Below are 25,272 nucleotides of genomic sequence, written 5' to 3' on the forward strand. Positions count from 1 at the left end.
ATTCATTATAGACCGTGTGGTCAGATCAGTTGTTGTCATGATTCATTAAAATGAATCTGTTCAAATGAGTCATTAGGTCGCGAATTGGACATTAGCGGACGTTGACGCATTGCGTGCGAATTGCGACTGTTATTAGGATATCGCAAAACATTTGTCAAGAAAACACTTCACCACTGGATAGGATTTTCTTTTTGTTTACTGAAAGTGTGGTTTATGTCAGCTGCACGTGCAGGGCGCCTGTCAGAGAAGATGAGGTGACGTTCTTTTGAGCATCACACCCAACGGTTATTCAGGAAAAACATTCTCCAAATGTGCCTCGTGAAACATGGATTTGGTCTTACGAACTTTTAGCATTGTGTCAGTTGATTTAGATTATTATGTGTGAGGTAGTGAGAGTGCAAAGACGGTGCTTACTTTGAAGAGAGCTTGTGCGCACGAGGGAGGAGCTCTGCTTGTTCTGTCCATCAGCGCAGCAGTCGTCTCCCTCCTTCATTTTACAGTCGAATGGTGGCTAGAATGGCTCCAGGTTTAAAGGTCAATACGGAGTGGATTAATATGCGTTATTTTTTTAACGCGTTATTTTTTCTCTGATTAATTAATCGAAATTAACGCGTTATTTTGACAGCCCTAACCAACGCTGCATTTAGTTGATCAAAATAGTACAATTGTGAAAATATTATTACAATTTAATGTCTTTTTCCTATTTTAATATATTTTAAAATGCAATTTATTCCTGTGATGGCAATGCTGCTTTATCAGCAGTTATTACTCCAGTCTTTAGTGTCACATGATCTTTCAGAAATCATTCTAATATGTTGATTTGCTGCTCAAGAAACATTTCTTATCAATGTTGAAATTATTGCCTTTTAGTTGTATTGCCTTTTTTCAGGCATCTTGAATGAATACTTAAAAGAACATAATTTTAAAAGAACATATTTGAAATAGAAACTTTTTGTAACAATGTAAAAGTCTTTACTGTAACTTTTGATCAGTTGAATGCATCCTTGATCAAATGTATTCATATCTTTAAAAAAAAAAAAAACTACTGACCTCAAACTTTTGAACTATTGTGTGAGTATTTTTGATGAAATAATCTATTTTACTAAGAAATTTTAACTATTTAATTTAAAACTATCATTGCATTTTATAATGTATTATTATATTACTGTTATATTATCATTATTTTGTACTTTCAAATATATATAATAACATATTTTTAAAGTATCTTGGATCTTGGATGATTTTTCTCAGAAGCTTGTTGCAGAGCATTTTGGTGTTGCCTTGTCCTTTAAGGATGTCTAGGTAGCTCACTAGGATTTGCAACAGAGCATCTGTCTTTCTCACCCCATTTTTTGCTTTTTCACCCAGAGAAGGCTTTAGCACTTCTTTGGGTGCTGTGAAAATTCTCATCACAGAAAAACACAACCTTATCACAACCTACAACACTCTGCTGCTGCTATACCACTGAGGAGGGCTTGACCATAATAATAAAGCATTACAGTATCTGCTGAAGCATTTCCTTAAGGGAGATTCAGAGGAGCTAGATGCGACACAGCCAGAATATCTATTAATCTGATTATATCAGTATCTTCAGGATTATTACCAACCGCTAATGTGATTACAGCAAATAATAAATCTGTTTTCATGCATCCATGTAAAATTATAATTACAGCACTGGCGGAAAGTATAAGCCGTGCAATGTTTTAGATATCTATTTGTATGATGTTGTTCTTGTTGTTCATTTTATTTTCTGGGTGACATTGAAGATAATGAATTCTGAGATTTGCTGTCTGATACAGTATATGTTAGTCCCCTGATGGAAGCATACAGGAATTGATCATGATACCCAGTGAAATAAATGAATCGTTTGCTTCTTGATAATGCCAGAATGAATGTTGGTTCATTTCAATTCTAGGTTTTAATCATTATTACCACAATCCGATGTTGTGTGCACAGGGACACATACAGGGTCTATACAGGGAAGCTTTTGCCCTTTAAGGCTTTCTGTGGGTGGGAATATTGGCTGTACTCAGCACACAGTTGCATAGGCCGAGGTGTTTGCACCCGTGTAATTCCAGACATTATGCTGAACCCCTTCTATCCCTTGACAATAGCCTGATATTTCTCTTTCATCTGCTCTGCCATTTGGTAATCCACCCAGAGGTAATGCCCCCCTACCCCTGGTCAACATATATCCGCACTTCAGCAGGTGTGAAAATGTCTTTCCTTTCACCGTAAACAGCTGAAGGCTTGGTGCAGAGAGGTTTGTCCAGAGCGCTCTGCTCTAAATGAATTTGTAGCACAGAGGGGTCAATCATTTCCAAACTGTATAATAGCACTCCATTTCAGCTGCTCTCTCACTCATTTCTGCACTGTAAAAAGGAACTTGCACTTGTTACCTTGAGGATCTATTTCTCTTATGAGTCACATTGCGTTATCTAACACATAAAATGACCTTCATTGGTGTCAACCAAGTCAGGTTTGATTGAGTCATATTAATAAATTTTTTGGAGATGGATAAAAATTTTGTTAATTTAGATGCTTATACATTAAGGTTAACAGAAAATTCAGTTAAAGGTCCTATGAAATTAAAATTTTAGTTGTTTTGGCTTTCAGATTATGTGTGTTATACCATTTATATGCTAATGTACTCCTAAATGTTGACTGAATTTACTTTTAGCAGGTCATGGGCATTTAAAATTTAGCAGATTCTCTTTGCTAGACTAAGTGTAAATAGCAAAACAAAGAGTATTTTTCTATAGTGTAAATAGTAGTTAAGTGCTAGTTGCACTAAATGTAAATGGTGTTAGATTTATTCTTAGTGCAAATAGTGGCAGATACCATTTGCACATCAGTGTATTTTTGTACATTTTAAAAACAGTATGCAGTAATAACACATTCAAGCTGCAATTCCACCGAAATTACCTGGAACAATTTGTCCCAAGGACTTTATTTCCTCCATAAAGCCTGAACCTCATTGTCAGTCCATCGGTTGTATTTTGTTCCCCCTGAACTTTGAAAAAGTACTTCCTTGCGAGCAGGGACTTTCTGAGGGGGAAATTTTTACCCGGAACTTCATTTAGACCCTGGTCCCTGCGGTTGAAACACACCAAGTACCACACCAAAGTCACTAGTTCCAGGGGAAAGTTTCTGTGGTGGAAACGAGGCTTCAATGTATATTTATTAAAATAATAAATGAATGCTGCCTTATTGGGACCACACTTGTTCCTATCCCTAAAGCCCACATTGTAAAAAAAAAAATTGCAGCAAGTAAAATACTGGCAGCAGAGTCGCCAGCAATATACTGTAATTCTATGGTATTAATACTTTGAAATTATATTACAAAAAAAAAACATGCAATACATTTCTGTGATTATTTCAATTTACAATACACTTTACAAATGGTGAGGTAAAAGCAACCCAATTTGGGTCATTTTGGTAACACAGCTGTAGGTCAAAAAGGGAACCCTGAAATAGGTTGCAAATTAAAATCACACAAGAAATAACTAGTAGAAACACAGGCAACAGTAATAGGCTAATAAAAAGGTGAACCTTTATTTATAAGCAAGAACAACCAAAATGGACAAAAATATAGTAAAAGCAACGTGAACATTTGTAAGAAAAAGTGCAGATAAAAGAATAACTCAAACTCTGTTGTATAGCTTATACAGTTAAATGAAATTGCGTTTAATAATCAATAATGTTTAAGAACAAATTTGACTAGTTCGTTTATTTTTTTTCTCCCGCAAACGAGCACTACTGCCAAAACTATCAGGCTGAGTGCCACCAAGAAATACAGTCTGAAAGCCTTAATAAACACTGAAATTTAGGAATAAATGATGTATTACAGTGAATCGACAGGATTTTACACTCTCCATTCAAAGTTCCCTCTCCTCTCCGCTTCGATTAGTTCTATTTTAACCAGCAGCCATATCACCCTGTAGCCCAAGACTGATTGCCCACTAAAGCTAAGCAGGGCTGAGGTGTTAGTGAGGGGGTGCTCACCCTATGGTCTGTGTGGGTCCTAACCCCCCAGTATAGTGATGGGGACACTAATGCACCGTCCTTTGGATGAAACGTTAAACCGAGGTCCTGACTCTCTGTAGTTCATTAAAAATCCCAGGATGTCCTTCGAAAAGAGTAGGGGTGTACCCCGATATCCTGGCCAAATTTGCCCATTGGCCTCTGTCCATCATGGCCTCCTACTCATCCCCATATACTGATTGGCTTATCACTCTCCTCTCCACCAATAAACTGGTGTGTGGTGGGCGTTCTGGTGCAATATGGCTGTCGTCGCATCATCCAAGTGGATGCTGCACATTGGTAGTGGTTGAGGAGATTCCCCCTTCAATATGTAAAGCGCTTTGAGTGTCCAGAAAAGCACTATATAAATGTAACATATAGTAATAATAATAATATTTTGCACATATATTCCTGTCATGAGCACTGCGAACATGGATAGGAAGTAGGGTTGTGCCGATGGACGATATCATCGTGATGGCTGACCGACATCACGATGGAGAGACACCATCATGATGCCACGCCCCCACCCCCGCCCCGCTCCGCCCCTTTTATTCCCCTCACGTGCAACCTATTGGAAAGCCCGGATGAGTCATTAGTTGGGAAATAAAATAACCCTTTTGCACGTAAGTTTAAAACATTCTGGCTGACCCCCCAGCGTGAGTTTTTCAAGGCGACCGTTATTTAGAACGTATCACTTTATGGTTTCCATGGTGACGTGTCATTGCTTGTCATGTCACACCTCGCAGCACTGTATGACTGATGATCTGCTTTTATTTCAGGTTTCCTTTTTTATTCAAAATATTCACTAATTTGTTAACTATAAGATGAAATATCTGATATTCCGATTGTCAAATATGTGAAAGTGGATGTGTTTTGCTGTTTAAACAACTTTATAATGATTGCGTTAGTTGAGCTATACACATTATGGGCGTCGCCATGTTAGTTTGTGCCGCAGGTTCTGTTGGATTCACAACATCTTATATGTATTTAAACATCCGAAACCTAAAATAAACATTATGTCGTTGAAAACACTGCATATTTGTGATTATATGAAAAGTGCTGCGCGCGTCCATCTCTGGTTTAGCGCCAGCCAAAGCGCACATGCACATTTGAATTTGGCAATTGATCACGTGATGCACTGCACTGAACGTTCTAATCACACCGGTGTGATCGTATGCGTCAAAGGGATAAATAAAGTAATAAAGTAAAATAATGAATAATAATTATATAATAATGAAAAATTAAAATACACCCCCCCCACCCCACCCCCGACGATATCATCGTCCATCACAATGTTTTACTGTAAACATCGTCAACTGCCAATTTAGGGGACATCGCCCAACCCTAATAGGAAGCTCGTATTCAAACTCCTGTGAAACACCCGTTCAGTGCCATTATGCTATTGCTTCAAAAATGCACCAACCCACAATGCATTGTGTACTACAGTACAAAACCGTAATACATAAATACAGTAGATTACTGTTGAAAATGGGCTGTAAATTAACAGCAGTTGCTTACTGTGGAAAAATATTGCCCAGAATGCATTATTTTCTACAGCACATTACCGTTTTATTAGAAAACAGTATGTTACTGACAGAATTTGGCCTTCTTTTTTTTACAGTAATTATTTTACAGTTCACCCCTACACCTACCCCGAACCCTAGCTATATTGAATCTGCTAATTAGTACAGGTGTCCTTGAGGTTTTTGGAATGGTTCTGAGCATGGTATCACCATGTAAAAGCCTCCACGATCAACACGAGGACATTAAACTATCTAATAAATCCCACTATTAAATACCCATTAGACATTTCCACTTTTCAATTTTTTTTTTTTTTTTTTTTTTAAAAAAGCATCTCTCCAAGCTAAAATGTTATGGGAAACGGAAGAATAATGGGAGCGAATTTTAACCTTGATTTCACTGAAAATTTCAACGAAACAGTTGCTCACTGCCAGAGTTCTATTACTGGTTTATTTTTCTCACACAAGAAGAGTCATATTCCAGAGTTGCCAAACAAAATGTCGTATTGCTTCTATACTCATGGCTGACTAATGAACCACACTGACAGCTCACAGAATGACTGGCCTGAACTAATTCCCTGTCCTCTTCAATTTCTCCTTTTTCCTAGTATATCCTCTTTTCCTTATGCTGTGCCCGCAGGCGCTGTTGTCAGCACTGGGAAAAGCTTCATGAGGGGAATCTCGTCCAAAGCATCACAGTTTTTAGCTGCTTCAGTATGTTTGTGGCATCGTGCCCCCTCAGCTCAGTGCATCATGGTTACACTCTCTCTCTCCCAGTGGAGGGTATCTTTCTCTCTGATACGGGATACTATGATATTATGGGCTGATGGAGGACTGTGGTGAACGCACCATTAACTCTGTGCTGACTTAGTGCCTCGAGCCATTTGCTGAGCGTAGCATGAGCCTCAACGCTAAAGATGCCTCTGGTGGCTTGTTCTCATAGATATGGGATGGCCATTTAAATTGAAATATCTTTGGTGTAACTGTTGTTAAAAAAGTTCTAGTCTTGTTATGTATTGTTTTAAAAGGTAAAGTGTGTGTTTTATAATTATATGCAAATGATTTCCAGTTTATTCTATCCAGACAAATATACAGTAAGCCAGCTATTTTCATTCTGCCAATGAAAAGACTTCCAAACAAAGTTCCAACATAATCAACCACCCTGGTTGCTCAGGTATTTTGGTTGGTGCCTCTGAGTAACAGTAGTGAATCAGAATAAATCCAGCATTTTTAATTGAATGAATGATTTAGTGACTTACTCATTAAGAGTTTTTAGCCTCCTGAATCATTCAGTGTTTTGAACAAATAGTTTGGGTGGATGACTCAATGAATAACTCAAAGATAGTCACCTACTGGTGCATTTATGTAACCTATAGAAAAAGTAACTTAAAATCTTGAAATAATTTTAAAAGTTGAAATGTCCTGCATTGTGGCAAAAGCTATTTAAAAGGAATTTTGCTAATTATTTTATAATTGTAAGTAATTATTATACAACAGTTAGTTCCAGTCAAATATTCCATGTCTCTCAATTAACACAGAGATAGAACAGCTGTATGTATTTCACATTCACTTCTTCTATATTCATTTCGGCTCTCTGTTGTTTGCCTGTGTGTGGTTCAAGGTCACAGAGATATTGCTAATGTAAAGCCCTATCTACTACCTGTCTGTTGTTGGCCCGGGGAATGCGTAGGCTGTGTGACATTGGTCAGTGGAATTCAATTGACCTGCTTTGAGCTTTTCGTTTCCCCTCTTTTAAAATCCATTCACTGTTGTGCATGACCTCTAAAGGAGATAGCATCAAAATCCACACAGCAGACATATATCAGCAGCCTTTGAATGACGAAGTCAATCTGGCTCAGAGCTGTGTGTGTTTACTATCTACAATATACACTTTCATGTCTCTGTAACATTGGGAAAGGTGGAAATCCCATTTAATCTAAAATTGTTCTTAAAGAAACAGATCGATTTTGTTTATTTCTATATTGAAATTTTAAGCATTTGTTTGGCCCACAGTCATTAGTTAGTAAAAAACCCAACAACTTAACATTGAAATTTCTATATGAGTATCTTTCTAACTGTTTACAAACTTATGAAATACATTTTTACATCTTCTGTCAAAAGATTTTTTAGTGGTTCTTGCCCATGAAAAAGCTAAAGATGCTAACATGCTAATTGCTAAATAGTTTCCGGGACTATATGGATGCTAAGGTGTTTTGGGTGTTTTTAGCACATTGAATACAGTTTTTAGAATGTTCTTGTTGTTGCAAGATGGTTATTGTGGTTGGTTGCTGTTTTCATGTCCACATAAACAACCCTATTCTTATCCCTACAAATGGCTTGGATCCCCTCATCAACGTAATACTTAGTAAGCACAACTAATGAATATTTACCATAGGTTTAATTATTATGTGAATTTATACATTCAATTCGCATCTTCTGCAAGTGTATAGAGCCGGATGATTTGATTTTCATTCCAGCTAGAATTTGACAGTACTGTCTGAGATCACTGGTGTATGAAAATGCTGTCCATGTTTGTTCTGCTGCTCTTTGAGAAGATGTTGTTTTAGGCTGGTGTCTACATTACAGGCCAAGCCCCTTTTCATTTTCACTGCTGCCCTTCTTCTCCCTCAAGAGAAGAGCAGGGTCACCCAATCCAATCTCCCACTGCTAAGAGCAAACACAACCTTCCATCCCATGCTCTGTACACACAAGGAAGACTCAATCACTCTCCTTTCTTTTAACAACATGCTACGTTTGTTGTCTGCCTTGACCTTGACGGTAGAGAATTATAGTAGCTGGATAAAATCTACATATTTTACTCCTGTGTCAAATTTGTCAGAAGATTGTCATTCCAGATTATGTTATTGCACCCTTTCCCCTCAGCTATTCGATAGTCATTGAAGAGACCTTTGAGTGGCCGACAGCAGATGCAGAGGTTGCTTTCCTAATGGACATTTTTTTAGCCAATTAGATGCTCGTTGGCTAATCAGCTTTGCAAAAAAACAATTAGCAACATATCTCATTGAGCATTATTGTAATTGACTTCAAAAGCAACCAGCGTAGGTGGTGAAATACGAAATATGAAATACAAATCAGCTGAAGTGCACTGAACAACAAGAATGACCTTTCCGTGAGCAGCACAAATAACATTGATTTCGAGTCCGGCAATACAATTTTGATAATGTCACCATTTTGACGGTGAAAGTGTTTTATGAGCCCCAGCTGCTCTTTGCAGATAGTTTGCATATTTACAGGTTTATCGACGCAAAGTCACAAACAGTCAGGATCGATTGCTCTCCCATCCCATCCGCTCAAACACAATCGCACCCAATCACATGCTCATAAGCCATTCCAAATCCTTTTACAAAACTAGCCCCCGGGAATGTAATACCCGGTCGCCTTACAGCTCTTCAGGACGGTTATTCTAGTGGGGTGGGTGACCCCATTATAGAACGGACAGGCGTTTACTACAGCACAGTTAAGCCCATTTAGTGTCTGTCGCCGATGTGGGGTTGAAGTGTGAACCTCAGGTCATCTGCAGCACAGTTGAATCAGTGAGGTCCTGGAGCACACATCAGCACAGAATAGCTCTGAGCTCATGCTACATTTGCCATAAATTTCCAGTGAGCATTAAGGCCTGTACACACCAGGGCGAATATCGCGCATGATTATCGCCGACGTTTAACGCCTTGTGACTAAACAAAGGGCGCCAATGTGAGTGTGAACATCGACGCGAAAATAGTGATGGGGAGTCGACTCCAAAAGAGTCGATTCCTCGACTCTGAATAGCCCCAGAGTCGGGGTCGACTCCAGCACAGGAATCGACTCTCGGTGTCGACTCTGCTGCTGTGTCCGGAATCGCTCGCTTGTTCACTGATTCTCGAATCCATAGCCTACATAATGCATGGCAGTTAAGTGCATAATGTCTATGGTTAAGTGCACTAATCAAGGAGTGAACGAAATGAAGCGAGGAATTCGGACACTGACGAATCGCGTCAGAGAGCTGTCGCAGAAACTTTGTCACATAGTGAGTTTAATTTGTAATACATACCTCCGTGTCAGCTTTAGTATTGATGGTAGCTTATATTATTGCAATAAATTTTCCATTTTCCATAGTTAACAGTGTTCATTAAACTAACCATAAATAAAAATAATAAAAAAACTCACATCAACAATAAACACAATAAGTGTACATTGTGTGCATTTTTATGTATTGTATTAATTTTAGTATCTTAACTCTCGTGTCCAAGCACTTTTAAGACAGTAATCATGTGCGTTTAGCGCCATCCCCCGTCCATTATAATAAGATGAATTCATTAAAGAATCCCTGCTTTCTCATTTATTTAATTCTGACATAACATTCGACCACAGATGTTTTTTGTGACTTTTCTCTTGGTAAAATTAGGTATCGGCAATTAGCAACATTGATCTACTCATCAAGTCATCTCTAAATTTGACTAATTTGGACAGTCTCGCTAAATGTGTATTGTTTTAATGAGGGGATTTTAAGGCTTTGCGTCAGGGAAAAATAAATTTAGTGTGTAAGGACTGCCATCTTGGCTTATTTATGACCCTGTTTTGATGTACAGTAAATGGAGTCGAGGAGTCGATTCCATCGAGAGTCGGGAGTCGGAGTCGACTCCAAAAAACCTGGAATCGAACACCCCTACGCGAAAAACGCCAGGCGTAAAAGCGTCATTTTTAAAAAAAACGCCTAGGGTTCGTTCTTTTGGTTTGACGCGCTGCGTTAAAAACTGGAAGACCAATGAGAGTGGCGCTTTTGATCACGTGCCTGGAGCTGCTGAAGTTACAGTAAAACACCACTTGGTGGCGCTCAAGCACAAAACGGTCTTGCCGAGCACACATTGATACCAAGACGACGAAGAGAAAGTAAGTAGACGAGGAAGACCCCTACAAACTATCCCTTCGTCTCAATCAGCTCCCTAGCTTCCTAGGTCGTGTATCAGTTTACCGTGTAAATGAATGTGGTCGACTCCCTGATCAGTGCCCTGACTAGTGAACTAGGGAGCTGATTGAGACGCACACTATGGGTGCTCTGCCAGTTCTTGGCCACACCAATCGATGTGTATTATTTCTGTATTTTTACGGTTTGTTTTTTTTTCTTTTACATTCAAGAAATATAGTTGAGAATGTCTATTTCATAAATATGTTTATTTGCACTACCGTTCACTTGCACTACTGTCATTGTGACTTATTTGCACTACCGTTTCTGACTACCATATCTCATATGTCATATATATGCATTTTATATCTGTAATTTTATCTTCTTTAACTTGTTATTAATATCATAAATATGTTTATTTGCACTACCGTTAAGCACAAGTGCCACATACTGTCAGGGAGTGAATTTGCATGTCCACTCTGCGCATCGCCAGTGCAAATCACTTGGGTATAAGGCCTTTATGGCCTGTACACACCAGGACGAATATCGCACGCATTTATCGCCAGCGTTTTTTGAGATGTTTTTTGTGTTCATACCAAAGCGATTTTCAATGGCGATGTGCAGAGTGGACACGGACACGGAGTGGCTTAACGGTAGTGTGTATATATATATATATATATATATATATATATATATATATATATATATGTATATATGACATATGAGAGATGGTAGTCAGAAACGGTAGTGCAAATAAGTCACAATAACAGTAGTGCAAGTGAACGGTAGTGCAAATAAACATATTTATGAAATAGACATTCTCAACTATATTTCTTGAACATAAAAGAAAAAAACAAACAGTTATCTATTGGTGTGGCCAAGAACTGGCAGAGCACCCATAGCGTGCATCTCATCAGCTCTCTAGTTCACTAGTCAGGGCACTGATCAGGGAGTCGGCCACATTCATTTACACGGTATACTGATACACGACCTAGGAATCTAGGAGGCTGATTGAGACGCAGGGATAGTTTGTAAGGGTCTTCCTCGTCCACTTACTTTCTCTTAATCGTCTTGGTATCAATGTGTGCTCGGCAAGACCGTTTTGTGCTTGAGCGCCACCAAGTGGTGTTTTACTGTAACTTCAGCAGCTCCAGGCACGTGAACAAAAGCGCCACTCTCTCGTTGGTCTGCCAGTTTTTAATGCGACGCATCAAACCAAGAAAACGAACCCAAGGCGTTTTTTAAAAAATTACGCTTTTATGCCTCTCATTTTTCGCGTCGGTGTGCACACTCACATTGGCGCCCCTTGTTTAGTCATGAGGCGATAATTGCATGCGCTATTCGTCCCGGTGTGTACAGGCCTTTACTGTGCGATTTCAGTCATTTTACTGTAGTGGTACTTAATTGGTTTGTTCATATGGCAGCATTACAGTTTTTCTCAGTCGCTTTGGTGCATTTCTCACATCACTATTTACATTTGCACAACAGTTAATGCAGTTCTCAAAACAATTAGTACAAACTGCAAAACCTAGTTGATAACCTGCAAAAGCGTGTCACTTGCTCAAAATGGATAGGTCATTCCTCAAAAGCAAGTATTCGTGTCAATGAAAGTGTCAGTGTCATCAAGATGAAAAGTCCTGACACCATTGTTTATGAACAAGATAGTCAAATGGCTTTGTCATGTTTTCATTATGACAGTTTACTCTGTCAATGTTTTCCAATGCAAAAAAGTCAGATCTTGGTGACACTACCTGAAAATGCTCAAGACAGCACTATATACTATTTGCACAGCCATTTGAAAAATACAGTAAAGTTACACATTACTGTATTGAATACGTATGTTTCACATTTTTACTGCATATGCTCTTTGAAATTCTAATTTGTTCACAGCATTGTGCAAAAGAAAAAATACACCCTTATTTGCAACAAACATAAACTCCCTTTGGGTAGAGCTGTGCACAACTGTAAACAATATTGCAGTACATATGGCAAATCTTTACTGTAACACTACTGTACACTACAATACACTAAATGTGTGATGCAGTAAAGCTGTACGTCTAAATGTAAAATGTACAGTGACAAGTTCTTGTCCCACTGCAAGCTTCATGTATGACACAATGACAGTAGTGCAGTGCAGATTGTTTAGTGCTGAATTACTGTCCATTTATACACACCTCCCGACAAAATGTTTGAATAATTGAATTTACAGTGGTTCTCCCAACATTTGGCTGCACCCTTCGACCAGCCTCAGCCATTGTGAGGCCGTGATTGACAACATGATCCACAATTGTAGCCCTGATTTCATCAGGGATCTGCCTATATGTACTTGGCCTCTTCATCCTCTTTTGTCCCCTTCCCCTTCCTCCCCGCACCCTTACCCTTCTTCCACGAGGCTGACCTTCCATTTCTGTGTCACAGTATTGTAGAAATGGTACACACTATGTCCTGCTTGGTTCATATATGCTTGTAAAGTGGGGGTTTATGGGATTCAGCTCTGACAGTGATTGTAGAGAAGTGGCTTATCATTGGTTGCAACTAATGCTTCACACACCCCTTCTCATCAGTGAAAGTTGAGATTCACTTGAGAGAAATTGTTCAATTTAGGAGACATTTTTAGGAAAAAAAGATTTTAAAAAAATGTGTAAAATTTGCTTGACAGATTTTGACAACTAGTTCAACATTTTTGTATGTAATGACTCAAGCAATGAAATGAGGACTATTAGTTTTATATGGAATGACTATTCAGCATTCACAAGTATAGTTAATTTTGACTGACATGACATAAGCAAATGATAATGTTATAAAACAGCAGAGAGTTGTATGAAAGCAATTGATGCATGTCCAAAAGCATTTGCAATTTGTTCGAAGGAATGAGAAACTGCTACTATGATGTGCACAAATGATTAAATGTTGTGGAGGTTGAACTAACTGTTGTGCAAATGTAAATAGTGATGTGAGAAATGCACCAAAGCGACTGAGAAAAACTGTAAATAAAAATCCTTAGTTTTTATCCCATCTTTTTTTATCCACTGATTTAATAGGCATTCTATGAAACAGGTTCCTTTTTTTAGCTTGAGAAAATTATGTTATGAATAAATTGAGGTTGGTGTAACATGGGTAGACAGTTTAAATTGACATTATAAGGCCATAAAACTACAAGGGGCTTTTTAAAAAAAAAGATAATTAGATGCTGATATTTTTACAAATATCATCTTTTCATTTATCAATTATCAAACACAAATGTAAGGAAAAAATATTGAAAGGGAGACTTTAGCTTATCCTTGACCATTTTACTTCTTTCCAAAAGAAAAGTTGGAAACACAGAAGACCAAAAAGTCTGACAAAAAGTTAATGGATTTTGTTGATGTATAAAGCCATGTTTCCACCGCAGGAACTTTGTTTCGACCACAGGGAACAGAGTCTAAATGAAGTTCCAGGTAAAAATTTCCTCCTCAGAAAGTCCCTGATCGTGAGGTAGTACTTTTTCAAAGTTCAGGAACTTTGAAACAATGGAACAATGGAGTTTAAAAAATACAACCGATGGACCAACAACGAGGTTCCAACTTTATTAAGCTTATATGCAGAGGACAAAATACAGCGGACTAATTTACCTAATCTTCACGGTACTTTAGACTGCAATGGAAACGCAGACAGCAACAGGTCTAGGGGGACAAAAGATCCTGGGAAAAGTTTCTAGGACAAATTGTTCTAGGTAATTTCGGTGGAAACGCGGCTAAACACATTTAACAAATAGTTAAAGGCTAAGCCATCAACTGTTTATCGTTAAAGTAATTGTTTTTACATTCTGTATATGTATTTGAGAGACTTCACTGTGTGATAAAGCACACTCTTCTTTTTTCCAGACGCCAAGGCTTGCCCTTCTAAAGAGTTCCAGTGCCGTAACCGTCTGTGTGTGGCTCCCACGTTCGTCTGTGATGGAGATGATGACTGCGGCGATGGCAGCGATGAGGAGAAGTGCACTGCGGCCACCGCCAGTACCTGTGGGCCGCACGAGTTTCGCTGTAACGACTCTGAGTGTATCCCAGCGCCGTGGAGCTGCGACGGAGACCCCGACTGCAGAGACAAGTCGGACGAGTCTCTGGAGCGGTGCAGTCGTAGGACAGAGCCTCAAAAACCCCATTGCCCTGCGGGGGAGTTTCGGTGCAGGAGCGGAGAGTGCATTCACCTTAACTGGAAATGCGACGGGGATGTAGACTGCAAGGACAAGTCTGATGAGGCCAACTGTCGTAAGTGCACAAGAACACTAAATGTCTTTAATACACTGATCACTGTTATCATTCTCAAGCACATGTTTCGTTTGCTATTTACATTGGAGAGGCTTGCTGCATGGTGAATGAGTTAATTAATTGAATTAATAATCAGTTTTACCACATGACTGCATTACATGCCTCCTTAATGCTGCATGCATGCTGTTCTTGTCATTATTTTCATTCTAAATTACTATCACGTCCTAGTAAAGCACATGGTGTACTCATGGAAAATGTTGTTCATTTAAAATCAGTCCCCTATTGTCTGTTCATTCTAATCTGTTAACACAAATGCACTGCACGCATGCCAACATAAATTAATTTGATTTTGTTGGTTCATAGCCTTACAAGGTCAGTGTATTGATTTTGTTTAAAATAATACTATAAAAATGTTCTCTAAATCCTAGAAATCTGATGCAGTATCAACAATGCATTATAAATACAATACAAAAACATGCTAGTAAAATTAATTTATTTGTGTCTATTAAATTATATATAATTAGAACTGTCATTTTAACATGTTGATTTAGTACAATTTATTATTTAAAAAATAGTCTTAAAAGATTGACACACTGTTTTGAACATTCTGCACTGTACTGCATTGACTTCCAAAGCCTCTTTTTGTAATGCCTATTCAATGCTTTGCCACAATAATTAAATGTCTTTGGAAAATGTTAATTGATACATGCAAATAAGCTGATTAATTAATTCAGCATATGATGTAATTTATCATGTTTTTAATTGATTTATAATACAATCGAATCAGAGTCAGTCAGTTTGAATGTTTATTAGCTTTACATTTCAAAGGTTTGTTTCTCCATGAAGCACCTGGAAACAGCCATGTGTTTGTTTGAGCACATGTAATCCTGAACACACAAAGCCAGCAGCTGAAAATTGTTTGTTTTCATGTGCATTCTAATGCAGAGTATGTGCCCACAGATATGTTCAGTTTGTTCTAGCATGTGTGTGTGTGTTTGAGATAATGATGTTCTTTGTCCATGGGTTTATGCCATGTGAACTACTGTGGTAGCAGCATGGTAATGTGCCCGAGTCTTGTTGGTTGCTAGGCAACAAGTGTGTTTTGAGGTATGGCAGAGTGCTCTCGAGTAAGCGCTGCATGAGTGTTGTCTCACTGTAGGATTCTTGTAGGGAATTGTGTGCCCTTCCCTAAAGACTTTTTGTTCAGAATGCAGATTCATATTTTGGCCATTTTGCATTATATTTTATTGGGTTTAAATTATTAGATATTTATTCTTTGCAGGTAAAGATTGTTTTTATGTTATCACCAGTGTTATTTTAGGCTTATTTATGTAGAAAATAATACCTGAAATTAATCACAGTGGAGGTTTTCCCTCCACAGCTCCTTTAAAGTACACTGTATGAAAGATTAAAGAAATTTTAAAAGATGAATCTGAAAAATTAAGACCTTTCTTTGCTGAACAGCGCATTTTTCTTTCTTTAGTGCATTCCCTTATGCCCTAAAGTAGGTGACTGATTGTTTTTAATGTTCAGAGCTTTTTTCTAAGGAAGCTCCCTTGCAAATAAGCTATTACTTTGAGGTCTGACAGGAGATAAAAGCCAAAACCATTTGCGGTTTTACAACTAAAGCTCAGACACATGCATGTGGGATGGGTGATTATTTTGAAAGTGTGATAGTGAATGCTTAGGATGCATGTTTTTATCTGACTGTTTTATATGATGACTCATCTCATGGCTTTACCTTAGTCCTTTACATTGACATTTATTTGGCAGATTATTTTATCCAAAAAGACTTATATCCAGTGTTGGGTTAGTTACTTTTTATGGAAAGTAATGCATTATGTTACTTTTTACGTCTTAAGTACATCTGGGCTGGGTTTGTTTTTTAATAATGAAAAAAAGTAGTATTTTTGGCCCTTTCCCACCAAAAGTGAAATGAATAAGCCTCAGGCTTAAAGAAATACAAATTCATGCTTGTACAATAGAGGGCACAGCAATAATTAGGCCTACTTGTAATGCATTACCCCAACACTGCTTATATATCTACACTATAATTTTCGATGGACAGATATATGATGCTGACAGATGTCTTACAGAGAGCAGGGTGATTTAATGCAATAAAATACTTATATATTTAATATAATGTAATGGTATTTAAAAATGTAATTTTGGAAGCTGAATTTTCAGCAGTCATTACTTCAATCTTCAGTATCACATGATCCTTCAGAAATCATAATATGCTGATTTAGTGCTCAAGAAACACTTCTTATTGTTGTCACAGGTGAAAAAAGCTGTACTGCTTAATTTTTCTCTGGAAACCATGATACAATTTCTTTTTTCAGTAAATTAATATTTACTCAAAATTAGCCTACTACATTATCCATTGACCTGATTGTTAGTAGATTTTGTTACTGACACTAGGTGAAATGATCACATGAATGATAGTCCTACATAAACATGTTTCTGTCTCACAGCTGTGCTGACCTGCCGTCCTGATGAGTTCCAGTGTGGCGATGGCTCCTGCATTCACGGCACGAAACAGTGTAACAAAGTGCACGACTGTCCAGATTTCAGCGATGAGGCTGGCTGCATCAACAAAAGTGAGTAACTTCAACAATCTCTCTTTCACCCTCTCTCTTTTGATTAGCCTCTTCCAGCAGCATTTTGAGTGAAGATAAAAGAGTAGAGTGCACCCAATCATGTAGCCCCAATCAAGTTCACATTCACACAAAGCACTACAAGACCAAACAGATGTACTCCTACATGATTCCAGGGTTTCATGGCACCCTTCCCATATGGCAGCTTCAATCAAATTCACCTCAAAAGATTAATTATCCCATGGCTATACAGTATCTGGTTAGTGATGCATAACATGATTTAAGTAGGACATAGGATAAACATTTTTGTTGGCTCTAGAATAACATTCCTGTCAACCAGTCAGTGCCCAGTGATTAGGATTAGGGATAGGATTAGGGCTATGGTTGGTTGATAGGAAGATTGTTCCAAGACCAGCATACAGTGTTTAGCCAGGTTCATTTCCTATATGGATAAATCACGTTGCAAATTTCACCCAAAATTTTTAATTCTCTATTATTTACCATCTTGTCATTCCAAATTACGTATTTTTTTTCTCTGAAACATAAAGATGTTTAACAGAATGTGCTCAGTGCTCTTTCCCATACACTACTGTACTTTTTTTTTTTTAAACAAGCATGCACTAAATTGATCAAAAATGGCAATCAAGACATTTCTAATGTTATAAAGAATAATAAACAATTCCCATGATTTCCACAAAAATATTAAGCAGCACAACTGTTTTCAACATTGCTAATAATAATAATGTTACTTGAGCACCAAATCAGCATATTAGAATTATTTCTGAAGGGTCATGTGACACTGAAGACAGTAATGGCTGCTGAAAATTCAGCTTTGCCATCACAGGACTAAATTACATTTTAAATTGTTAAAATGTTTTTTAAAGTGTAATCCTTTTTTACAATATTACAGCGTTATGGCATTTTTGATCAAATAAATGCAGTCTTGGTGAGCATAAGAGACTTCTTTAAAATACATAAAATATTTACCAACTTTTGAACAGCAGTGTCCTTTAAAATGTACTGTGACCAGTGATACAATAAGGGCACAAAAGTACTATATTCCAGATTTTTTGAAGCTATTGATTTTAGTATGTTTCTCACACACAGCTATTGGTTTTAGAAGATTTGAGGTATGGTGTTAAATTACATTGACTACTTTTATGGTGCTTTTATGTACTTGTTTTGAGCTTGATACCCTCTTGTCACTGTCTGTTATCATTGTATGGCAAAGAGCAATATGAACATTCATGCAATGAGTGTGATTTGAAAATGCATTTGTTTTTAAATGGCATTTCCTATTTTGTGCTCTCTATACATCATAGCCACCAAATGTGAAGGTCCGCTGAAGTTTATGTGTAAAAGCGGGGAGTGTATTGATAGCAGCAAAGTGTGCGACAGTATCAAGGACTGCAAGGACTGGTCTGATGAGCCTGTGAAGGAGTGTGGTGAGTAGAGGCACTTCTGCACAAATACACACATCCTTTTACTTGTAATATTTCTCAGTTTCAGATTTTGAGACTTTTATTTTATATGAGCTTTTTGTTGTTCTATAGGACTTTATGTAAGTTGTGTGATTACTTTTTTGTTTTAGCGTGGGAAGTCAAAGATAAAATTATAAAACTGTTGGATTGCACTCCATATGTGTGTGGCAAATGAAGTTTGCCAGCAGCCAGTGATCTAGGGTTAGCTTTTTCTTTCTAACTAGTAACATTGAATTTAAAGATGGAAAACTGATCCTAGACCAGAATTTAAGCTTATAGCTTATTAAGGGCTTCACTTGATCAAGGGCTAACAACCCACAGAAGGATCATTATGATCAAAGTGTGAGTCTTCCCTCAAGCGCAATCATACATGGAGAACGTGCCCAGCATGCTCTCATGCTCTCCAAAGAGAATGCAGGTTCCCACAGATCTATTTTTTTCTTTTTCTCTTTTCTTATCTTTCATCAAACTGGGGAAGTTGACTTTTTCTTCAATGATAAGCTAGAGCTGAAAATGTCATATTTTAAGTGGATTGTGTACTTTTTTTATTGTTAAAATGCATTCTTCTTTCCAAGTTTAATGTACAGCGAGTAAACCATTCATAGAGTGTAAATGCTTTAGTGGGGCTCATTTTGTTTGAGCAGTTCAATATCTCAACTTCTGACTCAACTAATAGTGTCGATTTGGAGTGGACCTATTTGCGCAAGTAATGGCAGATGAAATCTGCTGTATAATGTATTTGTCGTTGTTAGTTCATTATACCGAATGCAACTATTTTTCATATCTGTAAGGCAGAGTTATTTTAGTATTTGTATACAAATAATAGCTTTATTAATGATTTAAGTTGTTTTTCATTCAGTTTTCTTCTAATATTTAATGCTATCTTTATTTCAATTAACAAAAATGTTTTTAATGCTTTTAGTTAACAATAATATCCTTGTTGTAAAAGTTTACATACTTTCCTTAGCAATCGGATTTATAATTGGAAGACTAATCAAATGAGTGAAAATGTCCCAAAGACTAAAGGTCTGTTCACTGTGAGATAAGTATCTGGTGTGAAAATTTGGTGTGATAAGCATTTTGACTTGAATGAATGGCCATTAATGTGTCGATTCACTGTCAATGTGACAGATTTTTTTTTACAGAGAGGTGTTCTAATCTCTTTTCCATCACACTGCAAAGAAAACTGGCCAACCAATAGGATGCACAAGCTTTTAGTCACATGCCCAGAGCCGCTGCTGTTACATAAAACCACGACATGGTGATGCTCACAAAGAGAGTATTCTGCTGAGCAACAGGCTTAGACAACAGTCATATACTGACAAGAATATCTGTCTCACCCGTAGTCACCTAGCAACCCCCCAGAACATGCTAACAACCACCTAGCAACTACTCAAAATAGTTATCTGCTTAGCAATGCCCTAAACACTGTCAAATAGTGGCAGTGAGGTGTAGAGGTACAACCCACGTTTTTACACCCACACACCCACGTTTTCTTCAGAAAATGTAAAGATCGAGTTATTTTGGCAGTTCGGTTTGGTATTGCTAATGGCATACATATTGCACACTTCACCTTTACAAAAAAAAATATCTTACTAACTAAATGTTTAGATAGTTTTCTAACACCTTGCAGCTGTATGTTAATGTGATCGATATGGTATTTAGGAAATGCCAACTCCTTGCTCAACTCTCTCTCTCTCTCTCCCTCCCTCCCTCCCTCACTCTCTTTCTCCCATTCTTCCTGGTTATGTTCACTCTTGTATCAATCTTTAATGTAAAATACATCGTCCCACAGTGGCTCATCAGGATGGTCTTAATTTCCTTGTGGGTCCCTCCACTCAGCAGATAAGATTAGTGCAGGCACCTGGCGCACGACAGACGCCTCCCTTTGAGCCCAGTGCACTCTGGACTGACTCCAAGTGGGCCACTGCAGCTATGCATGCTAAATCACTAGGACTAGTGCCAGGGATTACGCTTATACCAGATTCAATAGTGCATCCTTTACTTGTTATACATGATTCATATGTGGCCTGGAGAAAATTCTGTTCCTTGCTTGTCGGAGAGCATCTCTCACTAGATTTTTGAGTGTGCGTTTCTCTTGCTCACTATCCGGGTCTTTGTCCTACCTCCTCTCTTAACCTGCCTGTCTTTTCTTTCCCCTATTTCACTTGAACTTCCTGTGATGTTCCTGTCCTCTGTCTATCTCCTTCTGTCAGCTGTTCCTTAGCATTTGCGTCAGCTATTCTTCTCTTTCTCACTTTCCTCCTCCACCTGTCTTTTTTTTTGTTCTGTCAGGCTGGTATATATATATATATATATATATATATATATATATATATATATATATATATATATATATATATATATATATATATATATATATATATATAGCATTATTATTATTTGCTTGCTTGTTAAATATTTATTTATTCAGCTTTATTATTATCATTCTTCTACGAGAGATATGTCATCCGTAAAATGCTGTTTGAATGACATTTGTGGACAACGTTTTGAAGTTTCAGGCTGAAAAGTTGACGTTAATTTGTAGCCTTAAATGGGTCAATAAAACAGAACAGTTAAACTTTCCTCTGGTAATTTTGGTAATATTTTGTTGCTTTTTATTAGGTCAGTAAAAGCAGACATACTGTAGAGATGAAAAGTGATAAATGTGTAATCCTCCCTGTCATCTGTAATGGAGGGAGCCATCACCCAGTGCCCAAATGTGTTTGTTGCTCTGAGAAGAATTATTGAGTTTAATAATTGCAAGACCTTTGCCATATTGCTCTCAGTCTCTCTCACAGCACCACACGTACAAGCAGTTTCCTCCCACCCAGTGCATTTTTTCAAGCATTCAAGGCAAGTCTTTCAGTTAGATTGCTCTTACCTCATCACTTTCTCATAAAGTCTTCACACAAACCTGAAGCTCAACCTAGAAAATGAGAAAGAAGCAGCCCACCATCAGTTGCTGTCATGTTGCCATGGGTACTTTCACTCCAATTCCTGCTAGGCATGCTGACCTTTGACACAACCCTTCTTGTTTTTTTTTTTTTTCTGTCATAGGTCTGAATGAATGTGCCATTAACAACGGCGGCTGCTCTCACATATGTAAGGACCGTCAGATCGGCTATGAGTGTGAATGCCCCTCAGGCTACAAACTCCTGGACAAGAAGACTTGTGGAGGTAACATGAATATTATCTTAGATACCAACATTTTGATGCTGTGCAAGACTAGATTTTACCCATTTTCCCACGAGCCCTTTGTTGTTCCTACATTGTGAACTTCTATGATTTGTTTACTCTCAGCGTCATCACTTTGAAATTGATAGTAGAGAAATCCCCAGATGGTGTTTGCAAGCATCATTTATCTTGTCGTTGGACACTGCACTACAAAAGCCTCTGTTCTCTGTGTGAATCTCTGCTCTGTTACTAATGCTTTTCTGATGGTCCTCTCCAGACATAGATGAATGCGAGAACCCTGATGCCTGCAGTCAAATATGTATCAACCTCAAAGGCGACTACAAATGTGAATGCTACGAGGGTTACGAGATGGACCCGGTTACAAAGACGTGTAAAGCAGTGGGTAAGACACTTAGCTTACAAAAGCATTTCCATCCCTCACTATTCTGGACCAGGATCCAAATAATCTGCATATACTAATAGTGGAAGAAATGTTACCAAACATAACATTTTTGTTTACCAGATATAAAACAGTATTTTGTATTATTTGTTTAAAAATGTGATATATTTTTTTCCCCCATATGATTATGGAATTATTTAGCTTTTCAAAAAGGGGAAATAACTGAAAATATCAGAATTTCTGCATTTAACTATGTTATACTACAACAGTAAATAAGTGTGTCTTTATACAAATTTTAGAATGAATATTATCTTAAAGAAAACAAATAAAATGGTCTCTTCATTTTAAATGGACAGCAGTACGTTTAATCATGTCTTATCCTTTCAATAACTGAAAATATCTGGATTTCTCTACTGATTTCTTATCAATTTTGTCAAATAAGTCTTTATGTCACAACTATTGACAAAACTAATAAAACAAACATAATAAAAATTTCTTTTCATATGTTTTCAAAGTTATGTTTAATCAGATCTAAGTTTTAGGTCAACGCAGACAGAAGAACAGAGAATAGACTGGACATTTGCTTAATGTTATTGGGCTCAATAATAAGCGAAGTACTCACATGATAGGAAGCCGCCTCTCGGACAGGTCGTAATCCTGATTTCAGTTCTCTTCTACAGCTTATATGGCCAAACACACACAAAATTATGTCAAAATACCATCTTGGTGAGTGTTCACGTAAACACTGTCAGTTATGTCTTAAGTGGAGTTAAGAAAGAAAACACGAGTGTATGTTGTAAGTTCTTAAAGTGACAGCAGCCTAATAAACCTGCTGCTATCTGTGTGCATAATAATAACCAACAATAGACAAAGAGAAATTCACTCACTTGTCTTGGCTGAATAACTTTTGTAGCTTTAATAAGAATCAGTGTATATTTAATTCATACAGTGAAGACTAAGCTGTGTTTTATTTTGATTATTTATTTGATTATTGAATTTCTGTGCAATATTCTGACATTAAAATGACACTTCTTATGTAATGCTATAGTAAAACACTGCTGCTCACTATCAGAAGTTGTAGGGAATGCTTTCTTCTAACAAAAACCATGTGAAACATGTCTGTTGGTTATATCATTTTCAGTTTTTAAATATATTTAAGATAAGTTAAAATTTATTTTACACACTTAAAGTGTTATTGTATCACATATCAAATATCGCATTATTTCACAAGTTATCTCACATAGAATTTTTCTTCAGTATTGCGCAGCTGCATGCTTTGTAATCGTTAGGTTTTTGTGAACCTACTGAAGCTCTTCTTTATTGTCTTTCTTTCTTTTGCCTGACCAGCCTGTGTAAAACTTTAGTGCATTTCCAGCACTCCCAATAGGCTGGATGACAGCTGGAGGAACACTGTCATTAAATGCAATGTGTAAAGCTGCTGTGCAAAACCATTCCCTCGAGCTAAACAGCACACTGAAAACTTTGTGAAGTGATTTCACTCTTCAAAAATTGCATTCTGTTATTAATGTGTTCAGGTCAGTTATATCCGTTTAGGTTTGTGTTGTAAGTTACAGGACGTACTGAATCTTTCAGCAGTTTTGACGGTTTGACACGCGATCCGAATCATGATTCGACATGCTGATTCATAACGCTCCGAAGCTTCATGAAGCAGTGTTTTGAAATCGGCCATCAAGATTTTTAGCTGTAATGTGTGTGTGAGTTTTTGTTCCTTTTTACGATTGATTTAGACTTCGCTTGTTCCATGATATGAAGTGGAATTATTGTGTTCAAGACTGCAGATGCAGATTTAAAGTAAGATCAGATTTTTTTTTTTTTTTTTTTTTTTTCAGCCATACTAAATTCTCTTTTAAAATGCTTCAGTGATCTGTGAGTTTTAAATCACACTTCATGCTTTTTTTTTTTTTTTTCATCCTTTTTGGTGTGCCTAGAAAACCTATTAAATAATTTTAATAGCTTGATGTTTTTGCCACAGGTATATCTTTTTTTTTTTTTTTTTTTTTTTCTTCTCTTTCTATTTTCCTAACCGCCTGCTGCCTTTCATAAACATATCAGGCGGAGGCGCATTAAAGATAAGAGGGAGGTGCGCTTTTATGCGCCATGTTCCCAGACTTTAGTTTTCTGGGCATGACAGCCATTTTTTAGACACAATAGTAGCTGCAAATATGACCTTTGGGTGCCAATATGAGCTATAATGACTTGTGATATGAATAGAGAGTGCAGAGTGCATTCAGTGACCCTGTTAGTAAAACGAAACATGACCAGACCAATTTCACAGACTTCACATTCAGGTTTTTTATTCTTTCAACTGCAGCCAAAAGCAAACAGAACAAAACAGACAGTGCCTTTCATATGTGATACTGAAGAAATTAGCATCATCGCTCGATACTGCGCACAGTATTTTAATTCAATATTCTGTTACATCTGAATTAACATATTCAGTTTGTTTAGATTTAAGGAGACAAATATTATAAATGAAAGGCAAATTCAATGAATTTGCAGCAGTCACTCATTATTTGTGTACATATGAGCTACACCACCAAATGATAATTCACCAAAACATTGTCATTTATTCTGGAATTTATGAATCATTTACTTACATATGTTCTACACAGTATATTCTACAAAAGAGTAACCAGCGACAAATAGTTATACATCATTGCACCATAGGCCCCGCCCACTGGCGTTTCCAGCATCGGAAATAAGTCTATTTTAATGGCATCCCAGATGGCGTCTGAGGATTATATGTTTGTTCGGAGCATTTTTTAAATTTAATAATAGTTTGTCTGTAAGTGACGGTTTTATATGGATAATGGGTAACACTTTAGTTTGGGTCCAATTCTCCCTATTAACTAGTTGCTTGTTAGCATGCATATTACTAGGATATTGGCTGTTTATTAGTACTT

The 25,272-nt window shown here is 37.3% G+C and overlaps 1 protein-coding gene across 7 annotated transcripts in view; it reads left to right on the forward strand.

The window, feature by feature from the left end:
* Positions 1–25,272, forward strand: part of lrp8 (low density lipoprotein receptor-related protein 8, apolipoprotein e receptor) — a 187,534-nt gene that overhangs the window by 123,566 nt on the left and 38,696 nt on the right. For all 7 annotated transcript variants that reach the window (XM_048200027.1, XM_048200028.1, XM_048200021.1 and 4 more), the window contains exons 5-9: positions 14,310–14,693; positions 17,168–17,293; positions 18,613–18,735; positions 21,832–21,951; positions 22,226–22,351. In XM_048200027.1, the coding sequence (XP_048055984.1) occupies positions 14,310–14,693; positions 17,168–17,293; positions 18,613–18,735; positions 21,832–21,951; positions 22,226–22,351 (879 nt within the window). The remainder of the gene's footprint in view (positions 1–14,309; positions 14,694–17,167; positions 17,294–18,612; positions 18,736–21,831; positions 21,952–22,225; positions 22,352–25,272) is intronic.

This window comes from Megalobrama amblycephala, linkage group LG8 (assembly GCF_018812025.1).
Source record: "Megalobrama amblycephala isolate DHTTF-2021 linkage group LG8, ASM1881202v1, whole genome shotgun sequence".
NCBI lineage: Eukaryota > Metazoa > Chordata > Actinopteri > Cypriniformes > Xenocyprididae > Megalobrama > Megalobrama amblycephala.